The sequence below is a fragment of the Eublepharis macularius genome, chromosome 8 (genome assembly GCF_028583425.1).
Source record: "Eublepharis macularius isolate TG4126 chromosome 8, MPM_Emac_v1.0, whole genome shotgun sequence".
NCBI lineage: Eukaryota > Metazoa > Chordata > Lepidosauria > Squamata > Eublepharidae > Eublepharis > Eublepharis macularius.
In genome coordinates, this window is record NC_072797.1 from 38,585,668 (window position 1) to 38,613,607 (window position 27,940).

The 27,940-nt window shown below is 42.0% G+C and overlaps 1 protein-coding gene across 3 annotated transcripts in view; it reads right to left on the bottom strand.

The window, feature by feature from the left end:
* Window positions 1–274: 274 nt before the first annotated feature.
* Window positions 275–27,940, bottom strand: part of CMYA5 (cardiomyopathy associated 5) — a 71,146-nt gene continuing 43,480 nt past the window's right edge. For all 3 annotated transcript variants that reach the window (XM_054986849.1, XM_054986848.1, XM_054986847.1), the window contains exons 9-13: window positions 22,496–22,643; window positions 7,630–7,763; window positions 5,539–5,638; window positions 5,081–5,254; window positions 275–990 (exon numbers count right to left, since the gene is read on the bottom strand). In XM_054986849.1, coding sequence (XP_054842824.1) covers window positions 738–990; window positions 5,081–5,254; window positions 5,539–5,638; window positions 7,630–7,763; window positions 22,496–22,643 — 809 coding nt within the window. In that variant the 3' untranslated portion in view covers window positions 275–737. The remainder of the gene's footprint in view (window positions 991–5,080; window positions 5,255–5,538; window positions 5,639–7,629; window positions 7,764–22,495; window positions 22,644–27,940) is intronic.

A 27,940-nucleotide genomic window follows, 5' to 3' on the forward strand; every position in this document is an offset into this window, starting at 1 on the left:
CTTCAGGACAACTTAATGCCCAGTCAGAGTGGTTTACAAAGTATGTTATCATTATCCCCACAACAAAACACCCTATGAGGTGGGTGGGGCTGAGAGAGCTCCAGAAAGCCATGACTAGCCCAAAGTCACCTAGCTGGCTTCAAGCGGAGGAGGGGGGAAATCAAACCTGGCTCTCCAGATTAGAGTCCCGTGCTCTTAACCCATGTGGAAGGGTCACAAATTGGACTAAACGTATTAAATGTTTAGTTTCAAGTAACACAACTACGCATGAGGCTTGTGTAAAATGACTGAAATTTTATTGATGTCCATTATATAATTGCTTGCTCTTTTGTTTTTCTGTACTGAATCCTTGTTCTCTAGTCAGTATCTTGGTTAGGGCAATACAATTACTTTCTGATTAAGGACCTGTCTCCCTTCCACTCTTCTCTCACTGTGCTGAAATGGGACCAGTGCATAAACAGACTTCAGGGTTCCCCATTTACCCTGTACTCAAGTTCCAGTGCTTCATGTGTAGGGATGCTCTTCACATGACAGGCCTGACACAACTGCTGATCTGAGTAACAGCATCTGGCAGGCTCTTGTGAGAAGCAGGCGGGTGCACTGGCTGGATTGTTGGTTTGGACCAGCAGGGCTCTTCTTATGGTAAAGAGGTAAAAAAGATCACCCTAAGTCTTTTCGGCTTTTTTTTTAAATCAAATTCTAATGGTTTGTCTTGCAGGTAGGTGGAAAGAAAACTTCTAGCTATGCTTCACAAATTCTGGTAGCTCCATTCCTGTATGCAGGTGAAGGATTCCTGGCTGCTCCAAGCCAAAGGCAGGGTGAACAGCAGCAGTGAATTTCTGCCTGATGGCAAAGAGGACTTGTCCTCGTTCTGCATTGAAAAATAAAAGTCTTCCAGCATTATAGTCCAGCAGAATGCCAACCCGAGCCGGCTGTTCTGTTACAATAACATCACTCATCTTGCCATTGTGGAGAACTTTGTAGACGAGACTGCAGAGAATAGAAAATTTAAAGTAAACAAGAATCCATTGTGTGGCAGTGTTTTCTACTGCATCTTACTTGCCAGCTGTCAACAATTTGAAGTGCACTCTAGAGCAGCGTTTCCCAACCGAAAGTGGGATGCAAAACCTATGGAAGTGGGTCGCAGGCTCTTGTAGTTTTATTCCATTTTATAGTCAGTGTTCCCTGACTTGCTAACTGGGGACAAACTTCCTGGCACCAGTGCCATCTTGTCCTCAGAAAGCAGGCAGGGTCAGGCAGACCATTGTTCTCTCTTGCCGCTGCAGGCTCCAGAGACTGAGGCCTCATTGCCTTTGCCCTCAAGGCGGCACCCGGATGGATCCCCATTCTTTCCTGCTGTTCTAGCTGTGGGGCCCAAGACAGTTGTTCCTTTCCCCTTCTTGTCTAGTGCAGGGACAGCTGCACTGCACTGAACACCCCAGTTCTAAGAAGCCTAGGGTTTCTTCAGGTGCCCTCCTGCCTACAGCACAGAAGGAAGCTCCAGGGTGCAGGAAGCAGCAGCGGCAGCTGAAGCTCCCATTCGGGGCTGGTTCCAAGTTTGGTGGGCACTGGACAGAAAGTTCTCAGGGGTCCCCCTAGGCCCACTGCTAGGCTCTTCTTCTTGCCTTCCCACCCATGACCCCCCCCAGGCATGTATTTCCTTCCTTTGTCCACTTGCAAGCTCTCCCACCACCTGCAGTCATAGCTACCCACACTGCCTGCACACCCTTTCCCCGATGGTGCTGGGTGGTGGATGCAGCTAGGAGTGCCACTGCCAGGGCCACCAGGAAATGCTGATGCTTTGTGCACCGCCCACAAACTCTTATCTAGCAGTGCTAGGCAGCATATGTAGCTAGGTGCAGAGATGACAAAGCAGTCATAAGCAGGCAGTGGAAGAGCGTAAATTCAGGCATCACAGAGGATGTGTGAGAAGGAAGTCAGCAGCTCTAAGCTCTGGGCCCTGGCTGCTGCCCCACCCTGCCATGTGCTGATGCCAGTCCTGTTCCCATTGCTGCAGTTTGGAGGGCAGGGCTGTGCCTGGCTCACACCCACCACTGGGAATAGCTTTTTGCCAGCTCCAGGTTGGGAAATACCTGGAGATTTTGGTGGTGGAGCCTGGTAAGGGTGAGGTTTTGAAAGGGACTAGAGCTCAGTGGGGCATAATGTCATAGAGTTCACACTCCAAAGCAACCACTTTCTCCAAAGAAACTGATCTGTCATCTGGAGATCAGTTGTAATTCCAGGAGATTTCTAGGCCCCACCTGGAGTTTGGCAACCCTACTTTTGGCCAGCTGCTTCCTCCCTGGGCCCCACTTTGCCCCTGTGCTCTGCTCCCAAGATCTATGAGAGACTTTAGTATGGTTTGGAGACAAAACAAGGAAGTTGGTGGCGAGGTTTCTATCCTGTTGAGCCCACTTAAGGGCAGTGGAGTGCTATACTGCGGAAAAAGTGCATGGATTTCTTTCGTGCTCCCTAAAGAGGCAAGCAAAACATACTCTACATAGAGTGGATTGTGAACTCCTCAGGGGAAAAGGGTTAATTGTGCAAAGTGGGGGAGTGCACAGAACGAGGCTCATTTATTGCAGTGTTCTTGACTAGAAGCCATATGATTCATCAAGTAAGGCATCATCCCTAAGAGAACACAAGTACTTGGCCGCTCAGCATGGTCTTTTATGCTAGTTCCTAGTGCCCTAATAAACAGAATGGACACCATTTTCTCAGCTTCAGCTTTCAAAAAACTGGAGTATAAACTCTGCAGCCATTCATTTTCACATAGAAATTAACTCATGGGGTTACGTTTGCTGACCACAACTCTTATGTTTATTTCCATATAGCATCCCAAAGAGGATCCAAAAGATCCCTATTTGCATAAGAGCTTCGAAAACCCTAATCTATACACTCCATTTTTATAGGGCACCACTCATGCATATATAGCCTAATGTGAACGTATATAAGTGCCTATGCGCTTTAAATGGACCCCTCATGGACCATAGCCTTGACCCCTCATTCTATGTTTTAACATAGAATGTTTTTATTGATTTTAACTTGTTCACCACCCAGAGCCCCTGAGGATGGGCAGTTTATAAATTGAAATATAAATAAAATATAAACATGGAAATAAATTGCTCCACAAGACCAACAAGGCCAGCCTACCTTACAGAGTTATTGGAAGGATTATTGATAAAATGTAAGGCAATGCGCTTTGAATGCCTGACATGTGCTATACCAGGGGTGGCCAAACTTGCTTAATGTGAGAGCCACATAGAATAAATGTCAGATGTTTGAGAGCCGCATGACAAGATGCATTGAAGTGACTTCAGAGGAAGAGGCGAGTTTAGGGGAGTGTCTTGAAAGTGGCATCACAGGAAGGGGTTGGGTTTTGGTGCAGTATGCTGGAAGTGACATAACTGGAAGGGGTGGAGCTTGGGAAGAGCCATCACCTGACCTTTGACAAAAGTGACATCACATCCTTGATAGGCTTCACCCCCAAAGTCACCAGGTATTTTCTGAGTTGGACTTGGTAACCCCAACATTTTTATTGAAAATATGAAAGATGGGGAAAGAAAGAAGGAAAGAGAGGGAGGGAAAGACATGGAAAAAAAGAAGGGAAGGGAGGGAAATAAACTAAAATAAAATAAACTGTACAGCCACGGCGATACTCAGAGACCTCCGGGAGCCGCATAATATGTCTAGAAGAGCCGCATGTGGCTCCCGAGCCACAGTTTGGCCACCCCTGTGCTATGCTAATGCTAAATATTCCTATGACTGTATTTTAAGACGCAGGCCAGACACACTGAAGTGCAACATGACCGGCATTAGCCCCCATCTGCTTGCTGATGATTATGTCTGTCCTATGGCTGCTACGCTAAACTCCTGATCAGATTATGGAACGTTGAAGGCTCCCAAGCACCACACTGTAACCTTAGCTGCCAGCATAAAGGACAGCGAGTCTATCATTTGAGCACTATTCCCAGCCACCAATCATCCTGAGTCTCAGAGTTCTGGATTCACTCCAAAAATACACGCCTCTCCTTCTCACTGTCTTGCTAAATCACCAGGATGGCCTCGAGTGAAGCTGCTATGGGAGAAATGTATCATATATTCTGTAAAATCAGTCCTGGGAAAGGACAGGTGGATTTTGTAGTTGTAGTATTCATTACAGCAGCAAAAAATATCAGACACTCACATTTCTGCTCTCATTTCACTTAATGAAAGCTGGGCCATCCATAAAAGTATGAAAGAAAATTGACAAGTCATCTCTCATGATCCACGGAGAGAGAAGCTTGCATTCAATGCCACCTTTACCATGGATTCTTTTAATGAACCTGAGCAAGACAAAATTTGCTCTGCCTCAAATATCCCACCAGGATAAACCAAAATAAGATTATCATGAAGGCAAGCTCAAAAAAAAGTGCAAAAACTTTTGATTATCACAGGTTGTAGAGAAAAGAACCAGAGTTACATTCCACAGGATTAAGTACCTGATGACATAAATTCCCATCCATAGAGGCTTATACAGTAATCCATTCCTTAAGTTGATGTCACAGTTATGGGAAGAAGATTCCGATCTCACCACCACAATCCTATGCAGTTACTGTAGGCAGATGTTACATATTTTCACCAGCAGTGAGACAGATGATCTATCACTCTATTGGGAACCTACTCAGCTGAGCTCTCCCAAAAGGGGATGCACAGAATCCCTTTTCAGATATCACAGCTGCATATGGTCCCTTTGCTTCCTGGGAGGTCCAAAACTACATCATTATTGACTGATGTTAATCTTAGATGATGCCCAGTGCTGAGTTAGATGATGCATAATTGTTTGAAAACCAACAAGAGCCTGCCTACGGTTTGCATTACACCAAAAGAATAAGGAATGGGGGCAGAGATGAATGGGGGCAGAGTCTTCTTCAAAAGTACTGTTTAGCATAAGGTGACTCTTGTTGGTTGCTAGATGTTAAGATTACACAATTTGTCCTGTTGCTGTTACACTCAGCTGCTCTTGGGGGATGTTTGCAATTCAGCCAAGGGGCCTATCATTTCACAGCCATTTTTTTCTGGAATGAATTGCCTTGGTTACCTGGTTTTGCTAGAGCAATACAAGCACCAAGAAGAAATGTTCTGCCCCAGGACACTGTCAGGTGGTACAGTGGAGTAGCAGATTCCAGTCTTGTAACTCTCGCAGCCAGTCACAGTGACTTCCCAGTAATGTAGTCCTCGAGAAGACAAGAGCTCTCCCCAAACTGTTGAGATTCTATATGCACAGAGAAAGGCAAGAATATTCTAAAGCACAAGCATCAAAAGAAAAACCTCAGAAAGAAATAGGAAAAACTGTGCCTTGACGTCACATTATGAAGAAAAATACAACACAATGCAGTTTATTTGTTTTTAAATAAAACAATACATTTTTCTTCATCTTTGCCTTCTCTGAGTTAAAGTAAACTATTATTTTATTTTCAGGTAACTGTACAGTTTCTAACAGACCACTGGCATGAAAAATTGTGAATCATATGTGGGAGTAAAAAGACTTGTACTTACCCGGTGATTTGGGTTTCCTTGGGAAGGCATATTGTCGTTCCATTGGGTGATACTTGCAATGCGGGGTGAACTGTTTCTTTCATTATATGAAATCTAGTTCCTGTTGTGATACCGAGGTGAGAAATAAACACCACCTCAGGGATGATTGCAGTATTAGTTTCTAGTAAATCACAAAATCATAAAAACTACAGCAAATGTTGGTATTGAAAGAATGCACCACAGAACTTACTGGGAAGTGTTAGTGTTTCTAACAAAACTTTACCTTGATGTTCATATTTGGGGATAGGAGACAAGATTATACCATGCCAAATATGTAACTGTCATCTGGATTCAGAAGTTGCTCCAAGTTTGGAGGCAGGGCCATGGCTCAGTGGTACAACATTTGGGTTTCATGCAGAAGGTCCCAGGTTCAATCCATGGTTGGCATCTCCAGGTGAACGAATCAAGAACTAGTTGATGTGAAAACATCTGCCTGGGATACTGGAGAGCCGCTGCCAGTCAGAATAAAAAATATGGACCTCGATAGTCCACTCATGTGATTCAGTATAAGGCAGATGTGTTCACCCTCATACATAGCAAAGGAGGGATACATGGCTGGTGGAGGGCCTTACGGCCGCCATAGTGAAACTCAATGAAACTCAAACCATGAGTTGTGGGCAAGTTTCAGTTTGCCCTTAGTCTGTTCTGTTTCAGCTTCGATCCATGCTGTACTCTCTACGGGATAAGGAAGAAGCGAACACCCAATGCTAGGCCTTAAATCAGCACTTAGAAATACAGCATCGATATCACTTAGCCTGCTGTGTCTTTCCATAGGTGGAAGGCACATTAATGAAATCCAAAATATGTGAAAGTCTTTGTCTTTAGCTGAAGAGTTTACTTTACACTTTACATTACAGTAGTGGCAATCACTCAGAGCTTGGGAGCCACCTGTGGCTCTTCTGTTCCCCAATGTGGCCAACCCAAGTTTTAGGAAATCCAGTAAGGCCATTGCTCCATGGGGTTTGTGATTGACAGCCACCTCTGCAAGGACTGGAGGACCTGGGCCACTGTCAGGAGGAGAGCACACTGGCTGCAGAGGAGAGGGAGGGAGACAGCCAGGCCACCGTCACCGCAATGGCAGCCACCCAGGAAAAGAACAAGTTGGCTGCAGTGCGGGGGAGGGTGGTTTTACTCCCCCATTCTCCACAACCAGCTTGCTCTCTTTTTTTGAGGTTATAACCATAAATAACTTTATTTACTAAGGAGCCGCAGGTCAGCTTATCTTCAAAACTGCAGCATGCCTATAAATACATTATCCACCCATTTCCCAATTCATCTGCCAGGACTTACAGGCTCAGTGAAACTAAAGCCAGTTCAGATGGACAAGTTACTGTATACAACTTTGAGGTTGTTTTGTGTATTTTTTCCTCCTTAATTGTTCTTGAAAGCCCTTTCTGCATAAGTGTCTTATTGTGCCAAGAATGCAATTTGTTTTGCATTGTTGCACACAGTTCACACACAGCTTTCCTCAAGGCTGTGAGTTTCCATTAGGAGTCTATTACATTCTCAAGAATCAGTTCTCCAGCACAAAAATGAAACCTATTATGTGGACATTATGTTGCTTTTCTGTGATTCCACACAAGCCTGAGCCGGTCACACATCTGGTGAATTACATCTGACTTATACATATCGGTCAACCCCACAATTAGGTCTTCATTATCCACTAGCCTTTTGGGTAGATAGAATTGGGTAGTGCATTCTATGGAACACATATCGTAATTGTGCCCATTTTCCTTCTCCCCTAACTTTCCTGCTTGTTAGAATCAGGAAGTATATACACATACCCAGGGCTTTTTTTCTGGGAAAAGAGGTGGTGGAACTCAGTGGGTTGCCCTCAGAGAAAATGGTCACATGGCTGGTGGCCCCGCCCCCTGATCTCCAGATAGAGGGGAGTTTAGATTGCCCTCCGCGCCGCTGAGCAGCGCGGAGGGCAATCTAAACTCCCCTCTGTCTGGAGATCAGGGGGCAGGGCCACCAGCCATGTGACCACTTTCAAGAGGTTCCGGAACTCCGTTCCCCCGCGTTCCCCCTGAAAAAAAGCCCTGCACATACCTTTTGTCGAGATGAGAGCAGCTTCGCTCTGTTCACTTGTTCCAAAGACGTTAACAGCTCTCACATAGAAGAAATAATTTATATTTGGTTCTAGATTAACTTGCAGTTCAGGTCTTTTAATTCCAGCCAGAGATCTGAAAAGGCAATAAATGTAAACACAGGGTGAATCCTAGAGTCACTAGAAAAACACACAGAGAGTTATTATCACCCAAGAGCCACAGTTCACTTCTTCATGAGCTTTTGTGAGCTGCAGCTCACTTCTTCAGATGAAGAAATGAGCTGTGGCTCATGAAAGCTCATACCCTACTACAAATTTTGTTAGTCTTATAGGTGCTACTGGACTCTTGCACTTTTATACTGGAAGAACCATGAATGCATCTTCCCAGTTATTTTTAACATGCAATAGCATCTGCTGGACTCCAAATTGGATATTGTTTTACCAACTGAAACCAACTCTACCCAGCCCTACATGTTCTTTATCCCTAGAAGAAAACCTTATAAACTTATCAGCATTTGAATATATTGTATATAGTCGACAACTGCAAATGGACTTATTTTTAGATATTTGGAGACCTTATGTATATAGTCACCAGCACTGTTTCACTATTTTTGTTGCTGCTTTTTCTTTCTTTCTTTTCTTTTTTTGCTTTGCACAAATAAATAAATTTTTCAAAAATTAAAAAAAGACTTTTATGCCTGGAAGGGAACAAAGACAAACTAATATCAAAGCAGACTGGGGCTGATTCCGCACACGTTGGATAATGCACTTTCAATGCACTTTATCAATCGTTTGAGGTGGATTTTTTGTTCCGCACATGAAAAAATCCGTTCCAAATGATCTATAAAGAGGATTGGAAGTGCATTATCCAACGTGTGCGGAATCGCTCTGGTGCTGGTTTTGACTGGCACAACCAACCATTGCACAGTGGTTCATATCACAATTACAATCCAAGCACAGATTTTCTAGCATCTCATTCATGTCAACCCTTGAAGACATTGTTTGCGATGCGCACCCATTTTGTTTTCACTTTGGGAAAACAAATTTTGCAGGTTTCTGCACTGCTTCAAAATTCTTTAAAACCAAAATTCTGCAAAAGAGCAAGAAACAAGAAAGTAGTACATACACGATGGACATGCCCTTATACATCCTAACACCTTCAGCTCCCTTTAAAACCATTGCCTGACTCCTTCAAAGCTGTTTTTTCACCACTTTTCCACCAGAGAGCACTAGAAGCTGAAGAATAATCAATACTTATAGTTGCAGGTGCTTTTAATCTCTTTAAGACGCGCTTTTACCAACATTCTTTTATTCTTAAAGCATAGTCAACATTCTATAGTCAACATTAACTTATTCTTAAAGTATTCCTTATCCTGAAGAAAGGCCACTTGATGTCAACAATGTTCAACACACAGAGTGGTTTGAAGGACTAACCCCTTGTTTATTCCTACTGTGTCTTTTATGGTCCCTTTAACCTTAAAAAGTAGGAACACACACACAGAGATATCTTCCCCCAGCTACAGTAGATATCAAAGGTTTTAAGCTCATTTTGTTCTGAGCTGAGCTAAATCCCTTGCATAGGCTTGATCACTCTCACATTAGAATCAATACAATAAATATACGATCAACTGTCATTCAACTGAATTAATGCTAAAATAGTATGTTAGTGGCCACATTCCCTAAAGCAGCAAGGCGCACCGCAGGCTAATCTGAATGGTGAATGTTCCTAACACCTGTTTGGCATCATTATAGGAGATCATGTGCCTATTCTGAACTCCCCGGAAGAATGGATGGAATACAAATAGACAAGGTATCTTTCAAAGCCTGGGAAAAGTTTAGGGAAAAGGCATAATTAATTATTGTTTGAGAGTTAATGAAATTAGTTTAAATGAAAATGGCTTTGATTCTAACTGCTGTCTGCTCACAGCCGGCCGTTAAGGTTTTTCTGCTTCCACTAGCACCCTCAGAATAGCTGCTTCTGGGGCACAAGTCTGCAGTGGGGGGGGGTGGACACTCGTGAAAATGAGGAGCTCCCTTTCCAAAGAAAATGCTTTTAGCTTCTGCACAAACATATCTGGATCCAAGCCAGTATTTAGAAACCCACCCAACCAGCTATGGCGCAAGCATCAAATGGACTTTGGAGACCAATCACTGAATATGTAATGCTAGAATCTTTCAGTTATGTTGCTTGTTGTCATCTTTGACAGTGCTTTGGTTCATCATTTTAATGAAAATGCTAAGAAAGAAATTTTTAAAAATGTATTAGCCAGGTAAGTGCACTGAAACACAGTCACTGGAAGACAGACTTTAATCTACTACCTACCATATCACACACGTCTGCAAAGCTACAAGCACATTAATTAAAACTAGGACTGATGTGAAACTGCTTATTTCAATATCACTTCTTGTGAGTGTTGAAAAGCACCTCCTGGTTTGGGAGGTTTTTTTTTTTTTACATTCGTTGTATTAATGTTGTTATTCTCTGCACTGTTTTAATTTTTCTTTTTCGTTTTCTCTGGTCTTGGTTCCCTTTACCCTCACTGCTATTTAAACCTCCATCTCTATCTTCTTTCCTCCATCCCTCTGCACCCCCTTAAAAGCTTCTGTGCGATATGGGGGACAAGATGCTAGGAGCATTCAGTGAAAACTGGAAACCCCCTTTCCAAAAATGATGGGCCTTCCAGTTCTGCAAAGGAACATTTAGATCCAGTATATAGAAGATGCTCTCCCCTCGCATTGGGACTCAAGCATCAAAATAATGATGACAACTGACTGTCAAATATTTTCACTTTCCATCCCTTTACCCTCACTGCTATTTAAACTAAGTAGCTATGGAAACCCACATGACACCTTGACACCATGCCTACAGTAATGATATCACAAAAGTCCATAAACAAAGTTGCTACAGTCAATCAGGTTAAACTGGAGTGAAGGCAACTGAAGTCAAGGACAGTGAAGGCAAAGAAGGAGGATGAGGGCATGGAGAGAGAACAGAAACATGTAGATCAAGAAAACAGCAGCCCCAAGAACAAGAGGCAGCAAACAGCACTGAAGCAATGAAAATGTTTGGAGATGCTTTTGTTTGGCTGGGTCAAATGTGTTCATTTTGAAGTAAATATGATCAATACTAGAGAATCTTCAGCATGGCTCTAATTACGATTACTGTATCATAATAAATCCTCATAATAAATGATAAACCCTGGCAGTCTGGTATCAGTGCCTTCCTACACACCATCAACACATACACAATATTTTCACATAACAACTGCTGGCAAATGCAGACTGTTCCAGGCCTTCAAGGAAGTGCCAGCATATGCAGTTTACACAGGAAAACAAACTAGCAGGCTCTACAAACAGACTGCAGCAGTCTTAAATCAGCCCTTCCTCTTTCCTTCCCTCTCACAGAAGAACCACTCATAATACATCTACACAGTCTCAGGTTTATGTGGCAAGCCACTTCAGGTTAGGTAATTCAAAATGCATACCATGGCCTTTTCCCTTAGGATGCAAACTGCTTTAGAAAAACAAATCCAACACTTATTGCCTAGGATCTGATTTCCAATGTGAAATGTACCAGAATTGGTCCTTGGAACACTCACATTTGTGGAAGTCCTTCTTCATATTCGGTGCATACATCTCTGCAATGAAAAGGGCTATGGAATATGGCTTGGATCCTTTAACAATGTTCCTCTTGTGCTTCTCTACAATTGCTGACGAAGTTTTCCTCTGCTGAGGCACTTGCTTCCTCTGCCACTTGTAAATGCCCAAGACCAACATTTTTCAAGGAGCCCTTACAGAAGCAGAAGTGATAGCAGCAAAGGAAACAAGCAGCACAGCAGAGGAAATCCTCATCAGTGACCACAGAGAAGCACGAGGAGAATAATGTCATAGGATCATTCTTTTTTACTTTTTAAAGAAAATGAAAACTGGAAAATCAGAGGAACTAGTAAATCAGGACAACAGATCATTTTAATGTTACTGCTTACTAGCAATTACTGATCTTAAAAAGCACCCCCCCATAAGCCCTCTGGTGGCATAGTGAGTTAAAAATGCAGGTGGGATGTCGGCTGATGGAAAAAAGTATGCACAAAACTCGTGTGTGGATGGTCTGTTGCTGGAATGAATGCCAGCATTTGCGGCAGCAGTGACAGGAAAATGACACATTCTCACTGTGTGGATGAGGAAAAGGTGCTCTGCCCCTGTTCTATGGAGATCTAATGCTGAAAAACAGATTTCTTGGCTATGGTCAGGAGTGGCCTAACAATACCTGATTTACCTTTTTTCCAAGAAACATGGGCATTTTCTCTCCCTTAGCATAGCTGTACGGCTCTGCTGATTTCTACAGCTAGATAATCAATTTCCACCTCACCTAGCTCTGAACCTTAGAAATCTCACTCTGGAGAGCAGCTGCTCTATAGCACTGACGGTTCCTCTGGCTCCAAACATGAGTAGTAACAGCAGTAGTCCACAGGCAAGTATTTCTGCCTCCCCACGAGAAAAGGGGACAGTATTTCTTATATCTTTTGCAGGCTACATTCAGCTGAGGAAAACAGAGCTCAAATCCCAGTTTGGGAAGGCGGGCCTGCACGAGCGCCAGCTGTGTCTGCGGCAGTGAATTTAAACTTGAACTGGGGTGGTGTGGGGGGAGCAGAAAGGACTCTCTACCAACCAGACTCAGCAGGTCTTTAGCTAGTTTAACTATAATAATACTATGGAAGAGAGCAGAAAATTTACTAGATATTGATCATGGCAAAGAGAAAGGGTTCATTCGTTTCTCAGACCCTGTGATCAACATGAGCGTTTAATATATCTTTAGCTATCATGAACTGTTGAACCATATCATTTCTATCATGAAGGAAAGGGGGTGGGGGAATCAATCTTAAAAAATATGCTGAGTGTTACGGAGGATCTACAAAGCAGACTCTATGAAATACAGCTACATGCTCTCCACGGTGCTGGAAATATAATCACTCCATTGTTTGAGAACAGCATGATGGATCCTGGTGCTTTTTCAACATGTTTCCTTTTGTTCATGCTGTGGCTGCAGGGGCTGGATGGGAAGTAGACAACGGTCAATGAAAGGAGTAAAATACATTTGATTTTTTTTTAAATCGTTCTGCTCTAAAACAGCAACCGCCCAAGAATATTCTACTCTTGCCTTTTTCTTTGTGTGTTTTTGTTCATGACCTATCAATAATGGGGCGTCTTTATTTATGCATGTAAAATATTTCTATCTCAGTCTCTCAGTTAACGATGCCTAAGGCATCTGGTGAGGATTAACTTACCTCTGTTCTCATCTAGCCTATCATTTTATTATTATTTTATTCAGCTTATACCTCGCCTTTCCTTCAAGCGCCTTTTAGTCCCTCTGAACAACTGTGAATCGCTCAGAGGTGAGACTGTGGCTCAGTGGTTGAGCACCTGCTTTGCATGCAAAAGGTACCAGGTTCAGTCCTCAGCACCTCCAGTTGAAGGGATCAGGCACCAGGTAGTGAAGGATCTTGGCTTGAGCTACTCCCTGTCAAAGGAGACCAGTGATATTCACTCATTGGCTCATGTCATGAGCCTCATGTGGCTCTTTGACATGCTATTCTAGCTCTTCTGAGAATGTGGCACCAGCCTACGTTACAAGAGAACACAACCATTGCCCAGAAAGACTTCTGGTTGGATTGTGGTTCCCATCTTGGAATAGCTGCCACCACCAGGACTGCAGAACTGGTAAGCTCTAAGGCTACCTGAGCTAAAGGCCTTTGGGCAGAGATGGAAGTAAAGGGCCCATCTTTTCCAATAACCCCTTACTCTTCTCCACAGACTCTGCACTCCAACACCTGGGCAACAGTCAGGAGGAAAGCAAGCTGGTCAAATGACAGCTACCCAAGAAATGAGCAAACTGGCCTCAGTGGGGTGTGGTGGTGGTAGTTTTACTTGCCTTTCTCTACAACCAGCTTGCTCTTGTCTGGAAGCCTTGACAATCACATTCTTTCACCTGAGCTGCCATGCCTCATGCTCAGGAGAGAGCTGGAAAGCATTGCAGATAGACAAGGGCTGGTTAAGGTTCAATTGTGGTGGGGAGAGAAAACCCTACATGCTCAAGAGGAGTCTGGTAATTAATATGGTTATAGTTATATATTTAATATTACTAGCTATGTCTTATATTGTTGTGTGTGCATATTCTGTGGTGTGGCATACAAGGCTAACGATAGTCATGTGACTCTTTTGGTTGTTGATAATTGTGACCTGGATAGACCAATCGGCTGACTCAGTAGCCATGTGCACATATAACAGTGAATGCATGTAACTCTGTTCATATGTTACAATGAATATATGCACGTCCTGTATGTAAAAAAAGAACCAATGTGTGTTCACCTTGAAGTTGAAATTAGGGAACAGTATCTAGGTAAATGTGCTGTTTCATTTACATGTTGAGCTGTATGTGCACTGACTATAAAGTGAGAATTATTCATCGCGTGTTTAAAGAAAAACCAAGCACACAGATTGTATGTACATTCACTATTACTTGTGAACAGGGCTAATATAAGGAAGCTTCATGTGTTCGCTAAGGCCTTCAGCGCTTAGTAGAACAATTTTATTGTTTGCTGCATGACTGCGACAACAGGGAAGGGGATTCAATTGGGAAGGGGATTCAACAGGGAAGGGGATTCCTATGCATTTCGAGAATGAGGTTGGATTTCATACTTCTTTCTCAGGCTAGGGGGTAGTTCTGTCTCCTGAACTAGCCTTGGCTCAGACTGACTTTGTTCAGCTCTTCCAAATAGCTGTTCATACTGGAACTCAGCTCCAGGTTCTATTAACTAAGTCTATTTATGATGATACAACTAAGTCTATGATGCCCTTTTCCTGCAACTAGCAGATGAGCTATCCCCATTTATACTCCGCCACTATGCTGCCTTACAGATTATCTGTTGCTTTAAATATGTACTCCTATATACTACCTGTGCTTCATGTTGTCTAATGTCAGTCCTAGAACAGATTATGTTCTGTTTCAGCATTCCTTCAGCTCTGTATTGGATCCTTGACAATGCCATATCTTTGTAAACTTGTATTTGTTTACCCTATGGCATTGTTTATGAAAATGTCCTTGACACTGTATGGAAATGTCCTTGATACTGACTGTACTAATCTCACACTATGTAATCCGCCTTGAGTCTCAGTGAGAAATAAATAATAAATAAATAATAAATAATAAATAAATGACCCTTCCTAATGAGGTGAGGCAGACAGAGAGCACACTTCTCACAAAATTCAGAACTCCCTTCTTCTGTGTAAATAGTTATGTTTCTTCCAATACACGAAACCAACAAAAAAAAATACTAGACTCAAAAAGAGTTTCTCAAAATCTTTTTTTAGAACCCCAAGATTTGTGGACTAATGAAAGTGTCCAACCAAGAATAATACAAATAAAATGGAAAATTATAACAAATGAATATTGGCTAAGATAATCAGTGCCCTTCCATTCCCATTCTCATTAGTAATCATACTATAGTGTTGGTTACTTTAAATCCTGGTTCTGATGTCCCATTGGCTTTTGCATGGGTTTCACCATACCCACATACATCTTTCTTTTCCAAGTACTTTGAACTTGTGGTGCAGATCACAGAAACCATGTACTGAGCCACATACAAATGACTCAGTGGACTTCGTACGGCTGTTACATGTAAACCCATCTGTACACAGTCAGGAGCAGAATGTGAACAACATGGCATGTATTACACAGGGCTTCGTTCTGACCCTCATGATTCATAATTAACTTTCCTCTAAAACATCTGGAGCTGATTGCAAAACAGAACACAGTACTAAAGTTTCAAAGAATCCACTGACTGTCCATCTGAGCTTCCACAGAAATCTGAGAATATCACAAAATGCCCAATCAGATTCTACTTTCTTTTAGCAGAGTAGTACCCAGACCTAACTGGGTACTCATCATTTTGACTTTTGGATTAAGAATTCGAAAGTTATTTTCCATCCAAAGGCTGTATTGCATCCACCGCTTGCAAAAACAACTTGCAGTTTACTTTGATGATCTTGTGAAATATATGGTGGGCCTTGCATATATATATATATATATATATATATATATATATATATATATATATATATATATATATATATATATATATATTAAGAAAAAGAGATAAACTAATAGAGCTCTTCAGCCTTTTCTTCTCTAGATGAACATCCTTCTCTGTGGAGCTCTAGTAGCGATCAAACTGTCAGTTAAACTTATTCCACTTTCTTTGCTGCTGATTTCAACCAGCTAGAACAATAGATTAGCCAAGGAGCAGATGTTTTATGGTTTGGGGGACTGGAAGGTGCTGTAACTGCAACTTGGGAAGATACATGTAATGGGATGCTGCCATGTTGTGCAAATGGATAGCAAAATGAAATCTATTGTCAGAGCGCCTTCTGTCCCTGAAGGAATATGTCAGCTTTCAAGTATCAGAGTTCTTCAACATAAAATAGCATTGCATGTATATCCAGAATACAACCCATGTTTCACTTTCTTCTTAATCTTTTTGGTGTAGTAGTTAAGAGTGGCAGGACTCCAATCTGGAGAACTGGGTTTGATTCCCGTCTCCTCCACTTGAAGCCAGCTGGGTGACCTTGGGTCAGTCACAGCTCTTCCAGAGCTCTCTCAGCCCCACCCACCTTACAGGGTGACTGTTGTGGGGATAATAATAACATACTTTGTAAACTACTCTGAGTAGGTGTTAAGTTGTCCTGAAGGGCTGTATATAAATCAAATGTTATTATTATATAAAATAACTTTTTAATAATAATTTTGCAATCTGTAAATGGTTTTAGCAGCTAGATCTCTGCGGCTATTCAAAATTATAATAAACACAATGGGAAGTTCCAGGGGAAACAAGGACTATTAAGCCCTCTTTCAAACATTCATAAGAAACCTCACAAAGTATGTCTTATGAAGGGTGAAAAGTACATTGTTCACTGTCTTCTGCTACATATTCCAGTAATTCAGGAAGACAGAATGATATTCTTTAACACCCACCAACCTAAGCATTATTATACTAAAACATCATAAACAATTCGGCCCCCACCCAGCCGGCAGCCAAGGGTTTGAGGCCGGGGGCCGCATTTGCCACCACAGAGAAAAAGCGGCAGCATTCCCACAGCCTCTTAGGGACTCGTGGGAGGGGCGGGGCTTGGCACCTTAACAGCGCAGCCCTGGGCTGCAGATCCTTGTGTGCAGACACAGCATGTTTTTTTGGGCAGCCCACCAAGCCAAGAGGACAGCCATTGGGTCCCAGCTTGGGTTAAGTGAGGGGGCCACCATTGAGTGGCAGGGCCAACGCGGCCTAAGGTGCCTTTGCTGTTCGAGGGGAGGAGTGGTCCTCCGCCTGACATATTGGTCATTCACCTGGGTGGTAATGACCTTGGGCTTGTCAAGGGGCAGGGCCTTATTTTGCAGGCACAGGCTGACTTGCAATGGATTAACAAGCAATGGCCTGGTGTCTTAATTCTTTGGCCAGAATTACTTTAAGGGGGAAACCATCCGCCAGGCCGGCTGGATCCCAGCCATGCAGTTGGATGGCTTGCATCCGGGGCAGTGGGTCTCGCCCAGACAGGTCAAGGCGGGGTCCAGGGGAGTGACCCCAGGGCTTGACCTGTACCGCTGGTTAGACCCTTGCCAGGTTTCACTGGTTGCAGTTCATGTTGTTGCCATAAATAAAAAGTGGCACTTTATTACCCAAGCCTTGTGTCTGCCTCTTTATTTCAACTGGGGGGGGGGCAATGTAACATTTTGTCTCGGGGAGTTGTACATTAGGATCATTATTAAAGAAAAACTCCAGATTCTAGGGCTGCATCCATACATCGTTGAAAACTGAGCTATCGTTACACAACAATCATTTTGCAGTTGGACCCAGCTACAAAAGGTTGTTATAGAACAACAATAGTGCAGTATCCAACAGTGGATGGATGGATGCAGCAGGACAGCTTAGTTTGACTGCGGCACAGAATAAGAATTGTCCTTCTTTAAACTGGGATATTTAAATCCAGAGTGCCTTTTTGTATGCATTCCTATGCATTCTCCAGCATCAGAAATGTCAGGGATATGGTGGAAGGGAACAGTTCTAAGTCTTTTTTACATATGAGGCTAAAGTCTGTTTTGCACTACACAGGCCTGTAAAGAGAATGTGAAATCTAAAATTATCTCTGGGTATCTGTTTAAACAAGAATAATGATAGAATTTTAAAGATCAATTTTGATCCAGTAATAGCCAAAATTAAAAAGCAGTTTCAACTTTGGGAAACCTTAAATCTATCTTTCCTTGGATGTGAAAATACGATAAAAATGATGATCCTTCCTAAACTAAATTTTTTATTTGGTAATCTCCCAGCTGAAATTCCAGAAAAGATGTTGAAAGAGTGGTAGCTATTAATAAATTCTTTTATCTGGGATAAGAAGAAACCTAGGATATGATGTAATAATATATATGATAAAAAATTAAACAGCAGTTTGGAGGTACCCAGTCTCAAATTATATTACCAGGCTGCGTTGGTTGAAAGACTGGCTATCAAACACTCCTAAAAATACACCAGCCGTTATTGAACAATCTTTTGTCAAGGTACCCTTGAAGAATTGGACCTGGATAAGAAAATAGGAAGAAATAATGGTAATGCCATTGTGAATGCAATACTTAATACACGGGATTAAGTTAAAAATAAACTGTCCCCAAGATTCTGTCCCCTAGCATCTGACATTAGTGATATGATTGATGAAAGGAACCTGGAATTTCTACCTTTGAGAAGGTGGGAATTTTCAGGATTTAGCGATTACAGAAACCTGATAATTGATAACCAAGTGATCCTGTATAATATTAAAGATATTCCAGATCCTAGCATTTCAGTATTTGAATATATCTCCAAGTTAGAGGGTACCTATGCAAACTGATACAAAAAAGGGGGTATTTTAAAGCCCCTAGCAGAGTTTGAGGAACTGCTTTTAGCAGATGATAAAGGTATTATTTCTAGTATGCATTCTTGTTTATTGAAAATGGCCCTCAAAACTGATCAAACCTTTTGCAGTAGATGGCAAAAAATTATAGGAAACAACTTTGATGATTCAGCAAGGAAACCTATTTTCACTTACGGTATTTTCTTCATAGTTTGCCTATCTTTTACTGAAAATTTGTCAAAAATGATTTACAGGTGGTATTTACAGCTTTAAGACGGGCAAGGATTTATAAGGTGGGTATCTGCATATGCTGGTTCAAGTTTTGATGGGAAATGTAGGCAGCTTGGTGGAATGTTGGACAAGTGACAGTTGAAAAGTCCATTGGACAGCAGTCGGAGAGCCAAGCTGCAAGACTAGGATGCCTACATTTCCCATTAAAACTTGAGGGAAGCTGACAAGTGTCCAACCTGTGCCTTTTGTCACTTGTAGTTCTGCTCTGACAGAAGGGATAAATAGCCTCACCACAGTGGGAGGATGTTCACACCTAGGGAGCAGAGCTGAGGGGAAGGTGCTGCAGATGGAGTCAACCTTCATCCAAAAGGGGTGAGAAGCCAGTTGCTAGGAGAGTTAAAAACAGCCTAGTTAGATACATTAGGTGTGTTAGTTTGTTTATTCACCAACCTTTACTATTCTCTTTATTTTACAAAGTTTGAACACCAGTTATTAAGAAACCCTTAAAATAAAGTTGTTTATTATTCTGCCTGGATCCTCATGCCTCATTTGGTCACATAATAAATCAAACCTACTGGGAAAGAGTAAACAGAAGGGGTCAGTTGGGTGCTCTGGGCCCTTCCGAGGAAACCTGTACCAAAGTGGTGGCAGCCTATTAGGGTTCCAGGTCCCTCGTGTCCCCCAGCGGGGGACTAGGATCCTGGCACCCACCCTACCTTTTTTTTCTTGTTTCAACTTCTCGCACGTGTACTTTGTGCGTGCGCGCCTCAGCGTGCATAATGGCAGCACTTCCGGGACTGGCGTCACCGCGCGCAGGGAAGAAAGGGTGCTTGTGTCCTCTTTCTCCTGGCCGCCACCACTGCAGCTCATTTATGGCGGCGGCAGCAGCAGCGAGAGCAGCTCGCTGTCGCTGCCTGCTGCCACCGCCGCCGTGCTGGCGAAAGCGGCCTGCAGCGGCAAGAGCAAGCAGCGGCAACAGCATGAGGCACTGGAGCTGGTGACAGTGAGCCACTCTCACTGCTGCTGCCTCCACCACTGCTGCTTGTTCTCGCTGCTGCAAGCTGCTTTAATCAGTGCTGCCGCTCCTGCACTACAAGAGCAAGCGGCAGTGGCAGCAGTGGCAGCATCGAGAGCAGCCTGCTTTCACCGCCACCATCGCCTGCTCTTGCGGTGCGGGAGCGTGCCCCCCACCCAGGGGCATGCCGCGTCCCAGGGAGGAAGGGGGTGCCCCAGGGAGCACGCCCCCCCACCAGGTGGGTAAGTGGGAGCAGGGTGAAAAGGGTGGGATTGGGGGATCCCCCACCCCGGGAGGGGATAGCAACCCTACAGCCTATAGAGAGCTTTCCTAGGCCTGAACTAGCAGCTGTGACACTCCTGCACCATTTTCCTAAGCCAAACTGTCTTGGGGGAAGTTATTTGACCCCCTTTTGAGCTGTATATGCATAGGGAAACTGAACCTTACTGGCTTAAAATCATATCATGTTTCTATTATCTATTATTCTATTATTTGTAGTGTGGTGTAATCTTATTCATTGTAGTGTGGTATAATCTTATACATTATCTATTATTTGTAGTGTGGTGTCATCTTATGCATTTTGAAGAGAAAATAAGATGCTTTTCAAATGAAAGATGAAGAAAACCCAGATCATAAAATGACTTGCAAAGCTTTTTGAACCACAGTATCATTCTGTCTCTGTCTATAAACTGTCCCAACCTTTGCTATGTTAGGTCTTATCTTGCCTCCTCCAACCCTAGAATGGCACATGGTGGGAGGGCAAAAGAAGGGCAAAAAAACCCCTCAGTATCGTAGATATAATTGTATATGGTCAACTCAATATGCTTTACCCCATAAAATACCTATATTTATCAAAACACACACACACACCAAAGGAGAACTTGCCTGCTCACCTGCTCAGCCCGGCATCCTAACTGCTCACCTGTGCAAGAACTTGAAACATGGTATTCTTTTGTAAATTACTGGTTAACTGGTTGATTTTGGTATTTTATTACAGTGCTTTATATCTGTCAGCTGCCTTGGATGCTTTTTTGAACAGAAAGATGGCATACAAATAACGAATAAATAGGTTCAAACAAACTAGGAGCTCACAGACAAAAGTTCATGCTTTCTTCTTTTTTCTTTTGTTTTTTTCCCTTTAGTGTCAATATCTGCAAATGTACCACTAGGAAGACCATAACTATCCTTTCCCCTAAGTCTGAGCTCCTGGCTCAGAACTTGGCGCATCACAGAAAAGCAATATAGTAAATCAATAAATATTAAATATCTTCACTTATCATGTGAGACTGATATATTACCTTCTGGGGGAAAAGAATATTCAGCTATTATAAAACAGATTTGTCATGTTTGAATCCCACACAAGGAACTCAGAACAGTCAATCTGTAAGAGATTACTCCTCAACTCACAGGATGAGTATCAGGTGGACGCAGGGATCTCAGACCAGATTTTTGTGGTCCCAGTGCAACACTGCACTACAGGGTAGACAGGCCGGGGTAAGAGTGCTGTGTTTGTACTTGTGTGTCAATGCAGATAGGATAGAAGACACAACTGAGAGGACGTTGATGTAGGACATACACAGAATTGTCCAATTTTAGTAGTAAGCAGAAGTCCTCAGCATATCTGAGAGACATTTATGCAATGTAGAATATTGGTAATTTATGGTATAAAAGAAGTATGAACCACATTTGATTTCTGTTTCTTGCTATATAGAACTAGAAAAGAGGCCCTCTGGCACTGTTTCTTGGAGCCTGAAATGTTAGCACAAATTGCTTGATTCACAGAAGGGCACATTCTTGAGTGGTAGAAAGAATTCATTCATTGCCTCTAGACCAGAGTGTCAAGGATTAGATAAAACTGAGGCACCAGCGATGCAGATAGCAACGTGGGATTGCTAAAGATAAATGTTCCATCACATATGGGTTTGTTTGGAGTGGCAAATGTTGCCAGATCCAAACACTTGTTGCAAAGAATGCTTGTGTGAGATCTCTTCCTACAAGAACTCATATCTAGTTTTATTGATACAATGGTGCCATGGGAAGAATTATTCCTTGATCTGGTAAGCGATTTTTTCAAATGATAATTAAAGGATGGATAGCCCAAAAAGAGTAACCAGCCAACAGATGTTTGTCAAGTCATATGTACGCTTTACCTGTCAAACCAATTATTTTTGGCTAATGAACAAAAGGTGATAAAAGTTGATGCACGGGCCTAGAGAGCCCCAAATAACGCTTGGGACTGAGGGGCTTTACAACTCTCTGCACCCATTTTCTTCCTTTTATTCGAATAAAACTAATTAAAACCTGCTCATTGGACTTCCAGAGTGCTTCCTTAAGAATCTGGCCAGGGGAGCACCACTGTCCACGGGATTTGTGGAACATTGATGTGGGCAGCTCAGCCTAAGGGCCCTGGGTCTGCAATCCAACACAGGATAGCTGGGATGGGACCCAAGAAAGGCTTCAGATTTTACTAGCACAAATTAAAAGTATTTCTGAGCATAATCTGAGAGATTAGCATCTGGCACAAATGTTAATCACAAGGCAAAAGCTGATTTCTCCCTTTGGAAGATCAAGGCCAACACAATAATCTTTCTCTTAAATAATCTCAGTTTGGGAAATCTCTCTCTCTCTCTCACACACACACACACACAAACTCCACTGCATCTGCATTTCAAAGCATAATGACTGACCTGAGGCCTTCTCCTTCTGGAGAATACTGCCTGCAGTACTCAAGCGTGAAAGAGTCTGTTGCTCCTAAGTTGCCAGTGCTCCAGCGAATGGTGGCAGTATCCCAACATACAGTGCAGTCTTCAGCCTTTATTACAGGCGTGGGGGGAGCTGTAGATACAGCGTTATGTTAGGTGCACTGTAAAGAAGGCCATGAAAGCTACAGTGGGTGCGCTTTTAGAACAACTGAAAAGATTACAGCAGGGTAGCCACATTAGTCTGTGGCAATGTCAATAGCTCTCCTGAAGAGTAAGCATTTATGGGTCTAGAGACCACTATGTCAGGTATATGAAGTGAATCATCAGTCAGCAGAAATACATAAGGGGGGATGTGAGCCACAGGGTTAAAGGTCATGAAATGCAAAAATTATAATATGTGACTTTTCTATGCCAAACTACAGAGTTTAAAAAAATAAGCACAACAACCATCCATCACAGCTGTAATTGGTGATAACACAGGGTCAGGCTAGACATGCAGGTTTTTAAAGAGCTGGGTCTGAGTTCCCCAGACCCAACTCAATTTCCTTGTGGCCACACAGCACCTTTGGGGAATGGCTGTTAAAAATAGAGAGCACAAACAGCCTCAGAATGCCTCTGTGGGGGAAGGAGGAGCTCTTTCTTCCCCCTCAAGCTGTCTCCCCATGTCAAAATAGCAGGGGAGGGAGGTTTTTTCTCTGTTTTTTCCTACTCCACATGGAGTATCCTGTGCATGTGGAACAGTAAAAATAGGGGAGGGGGAATCTCCCCCCCCCATGCTATTGTGACATGGGGAAATGGCTTGAGTGGAGAGGAAGGAGCCCCTTCTCCTCCTGCAGAGGCATTCTGATGCCATTTGGGCTCTCCCAGACCCAACGCTTTTAAAACCTGCATGTTTAGCTTGACCCACAGTCTCTCTAGTTACATTAACCAATTTAAGTATGATGGGTATGAAGAGAGTCATTTCTGTTTAAGCCCTTATTATTACATTTAAATTTACTGGTTCAATTCTAATCCCACTGTTTCACACTGAGCACCTGATGCTGCCTTACAGACCACAGGTCTATCAAGGGCAGTGTTGACATTTTGACTGGCAGTGGCTTGGCAGGACCTTAGGCTGAGGGGTCTCACATCATGCACGACATTATTCTTTTAACTGAAGATGCAGAGTATGGGACCTGGGACCCTCTGCACGCAAAGCAGATGCTTTACCACTGAGCCATGGCCCCTCTAACAATTCCAGCTAAACCAGAGTTAATTTGCCTATCTTGTATTCCTTTGGACGTTTGCAGACATTTAATAGACTGTACCTCTTGTATTTAACACATCAATTGTTCACAATTTCCCCCCTCTGTGTATATGCATATATAGCTGCCAGCTGCAGATTAATCCCATGCATCTGATGAAGTAGACCCTAGACTACTGAAGCTTATTCTACAGTAAACCTATTGGCTTTTCAAATGCCAAAAAACTTCCTCTTGTTTTTGAAAGCATCAATTATACCATCAATTATATATCATGATCACAATAAAGTAAGATATCTATTTTTTGGAAGAATGTTTACTACAAGAAGGGAAAAAAAGATATCTAAGATATGTAAGATTTTGTTAAAATGGTTTACGGAAGACGAAGTAGTAAAAGTGCAAATGGTAAAGTGGGCAATAAATTGTAACAAAGATATTACAATGGAAACATGGGAATATTTGTGGAGAAATACATTAAAGATATCAACATGTACTAATATAAGGGAGAATGTTTATAAAATGATATATAGATGGTATTTAACACCAAAGAAATTAGCCTTTGGGAATAGCCAAATGTTAGATAAATGTTGGAAATGTAAAAAACGTGAAGGGTTGTTTTTTCATATGTAGTGGTCTTGTGAAAAAGTTAAACAATTTTGGGGGAATATTGTTGATGTTATGTCAGATATATTATAAAAAAAAGTGAGTAAAAACCCAGAGTTGTTATTGCTATGTATAGGTTTAGAAGATTTTGTGACCCAAGATAGAACACTAATGTTTTATATGATAACTGCAGCAAGGATGTTATATGCACAATTATGGAAGACACAAGAGATACGGACAATAGAAGATTGGATACAGAAACTGCTGTACATGGCAGAGATGGACAAATTGACAAGGAAAATAAGAGAACAAGATTCAGAAGAATTTGTCATTGACTGGGGGAAATTTAAAAGATATTTGGAAAAGAAATGGGACGTAAGGGGGAAAGTGTGGTCATTGGATAATTATTAAAGGGGGAGATGGGTTGTCTTTACGGATGGAAATAATATTTGGAAAGTTAAATAAGTTAATAGTGTAAAAATAATATTCTTTTTTAGATAATGTATTAGTTAGAATAATAGATACAATTAGACAATGGGTTGGAAAGCTGTTGGAAGTCTAACAAGAAAAGGGGGGAGGGAGTGGGTGGGGGAAACAGGAAAAGGTGGGGCAATAGAATGTATATCAATTAATGTGTATGCTGACTCACCCAATAAAAATTTGTTAAAAATAATAATAAAGTAAGATATCTATTTTTAAAAAATTAAGTGTGTTTTTTCTTCATTAATATTCCCTCCTTACTTGCCTTCTTCAGAATGGGTGGGGAGAATCATACTAAGCTATTAAACTACAAACAAAGAAACATATGATCACCTAAAACCACTATTTCCTTCCCCAGCCATTAAGCAGCTGACCCACCATCAAATGCCAAACATAACAGAAAGATTGTAGACAGAAAGTCTTGAAGAGTAGCAACAACATACATCTTTTTGGTGGGAATTCTATAATAATTGGGCAGACAAAAAAATCCAGCCTCTCCATGCCCTAACCTACCTCAGTTTCCAAATAGAGGGAGAAATAAAGAGAGCCCCACCAGGAAGTATCAAATGGTGGGTTGGAGTCCTAATGAAGAAGGTATTCCCCCAAGATAATGGGCCTAGGAATTTATAACCTTTCACTATTTTAAGATTACATTCAGAATATCATGATAAAACATGGCTTGTGCAAACTGTGCAATCAACTCTAGTTACCTTCTCAGATGTCAATAACAAATCTTGGTTTGTGTGTATACTCCAGGATATCTGCTTCTTGCCTTTTCCCCATTCATCTTCAGCATAGAAGACATCCTTCTGTATAGTATACTATATTCTCTGAGGCCAGGTAACCACAAAGGACAATGCTACTCAACCAACAGTGCAATCCTAAGCAGAGTTATTGCACTGAAAATGTAGTCTGTGAATCTGTGTCATCACAAGCAGCACCAACTGTGGTTTAACAAACTATTTAGAAACCTTAGTCTGAAATCCTGGATGGGTGCCACCCAACAAACTCTGCTTTGTGGGACTGTCTGCAGCAAGATTCAGACTTAATCAGGGTTCTTATCAAAGCACAAATTTTAAACCAAAGTTTATTTTGGCATCTGAAGGCAACCTGAGTGTCTGGGGCAGGAAACTACTTTTGCAAACTGCTACACCAAACAGTTTTGTAGGTAGTTTACAGCATGAGGTGTGATGATTGTAGAAGAGGTTTGCCTGGTAAAATCCTGTTTGAACACTGTCTTGGGTCTTTTCTGCGCACCCAACGTATTCCTGATTTTCTTAGCAGTCATTCCACAAACACTGGAATTGGTTTGGGTACAGTTCTTTCATATGTCTGCCCTCCCTCTGCATTTTAACAGCTATGGGTCGGTTTATTGCCCTAAATAACCAGGATTTTCAAGCAAGGGTGATGTCTTCATCAGTGGCAGCATTGGTGGAGTCACACTACCCCTCCCCTTTTTTATATTTAAAGCATGCTTAAGTTCTTCCCATTGGACATTTGCCATTTTTTAAAAAGAAAAGCAGTTTCACAATGTTATAACAACCCAACGTTGTAACAATAGATGCAGTAGGTTCTTTGAATCCCCAATTTTCATATTTTTAATGTAAGTCTGTAGCTCCTTTCATTGTGGTGATATGCCTTTTTCTTTATATCTTCCCAATGAAACGTACTAGAGACTTCCTTTTTTAAAAAAATATTGAAAGCTGGAAATTCAGAGAACCTGCTGTATCTATTATTACAATGTTAGGTCATTACAATTTTATGAAATCAACAATTTAAAAAAATTCCACCAGGAAGGGGAAGAAAGGTGAAGGGAGGAGTGGTTTGACTATGATGAACAACCAATCATCAGAAAGTGTGTGGGAGTGGGTAGGAATGGGCAGGACAAAGTAATCTGAAAGAAATATTCCACACAAGGAACAAAGGTGACTCGGAATCAACTTTAAAAAAAAATCAGGGTAAAAGTGGTCTCAAAAGAACAGGGAAAATAAAAATACTGAAGTGCAAACTAAAGGCAAAAACTTGTGGAGAAATCAAGAGATAAATCAAAGCTGTATGGGGCCAGAACCGACCAAAAAAACCCCACCACCATGCAGAAAAGCCCTTGGAGCAGTTCAAAATGCTTCTGCTGAAATAAAAGATAAACTGCTGTCTGCTCTTGTAGCGTGAGCAGAAAGCACTGTTGTTGCATGGCAGACAGCTGCACTTTCAAACTCTCCCTCCTGACAAGAGAATAATGTTGTATATATCTATCCTATTACATCTGGAATTACTTAGCAATCCAAACACGATTATTTGTTTTATCTTCTCCCCATACCACTCCTTTCTCTCCACCACATTTGTGCTAATTTCTGTTCTGCTTTAAGGGACAGAGCAACGGAATGGTTCTGGGATATATTATATAGCAAATTTATTGGATTTCTGTCCTCTGCCGCCTCTGAATGAACAACAGGGAAAAAAGCACATCTCAAACAGTATGTGAGGCTTGGTTCCTTAGCTATTCCCAGCTTATCCTCACAACAGAGGTGCTTCCAATTTGATTCTGCTGTTTTGTGGCTTATTACACCTAATCTCAAGGGACTGTATGAAAGAGAAAAAATATACATACAGAAGGACACCAGATGCAAATGATGTGAAATGAGGGCTTTGAATAGCCCATAATCCCAGGGAGAAGGTAATTTGGTTTCCTTACTCTGCTTCTTTCCATGACCTTATCCATCTTGGGATAGAATAATGGCAACCTGTGAGTGGGCTCAGATCTATTTAACATTTCCAGAAAGGCTTACAACATCAGCCCCATAATGTGAATAGCAATGTAGTAATTTAAACTGCTGATAGAAGAAGGTTTCTGCTACAAGCCTGGCAATATTAAGCCCTTTTGAGAGCCAAACTATATGAGATGAATTACACGTGTATGAGACATGAATCCACTTACACAAGTTTCCCTGTTGCTTTCCTGTTTACTCGCACACCACGGCCACACTGTACTCAATCCCGTGCTTGGATTGGCACGTGTTTCTTCCCCATTCCTCCCAGACAAGAAATGGTGTCCCATGATGCACCTTCTCTTCGCGCATACTCAAACCTTCCTTGGCAGCTATTCTGA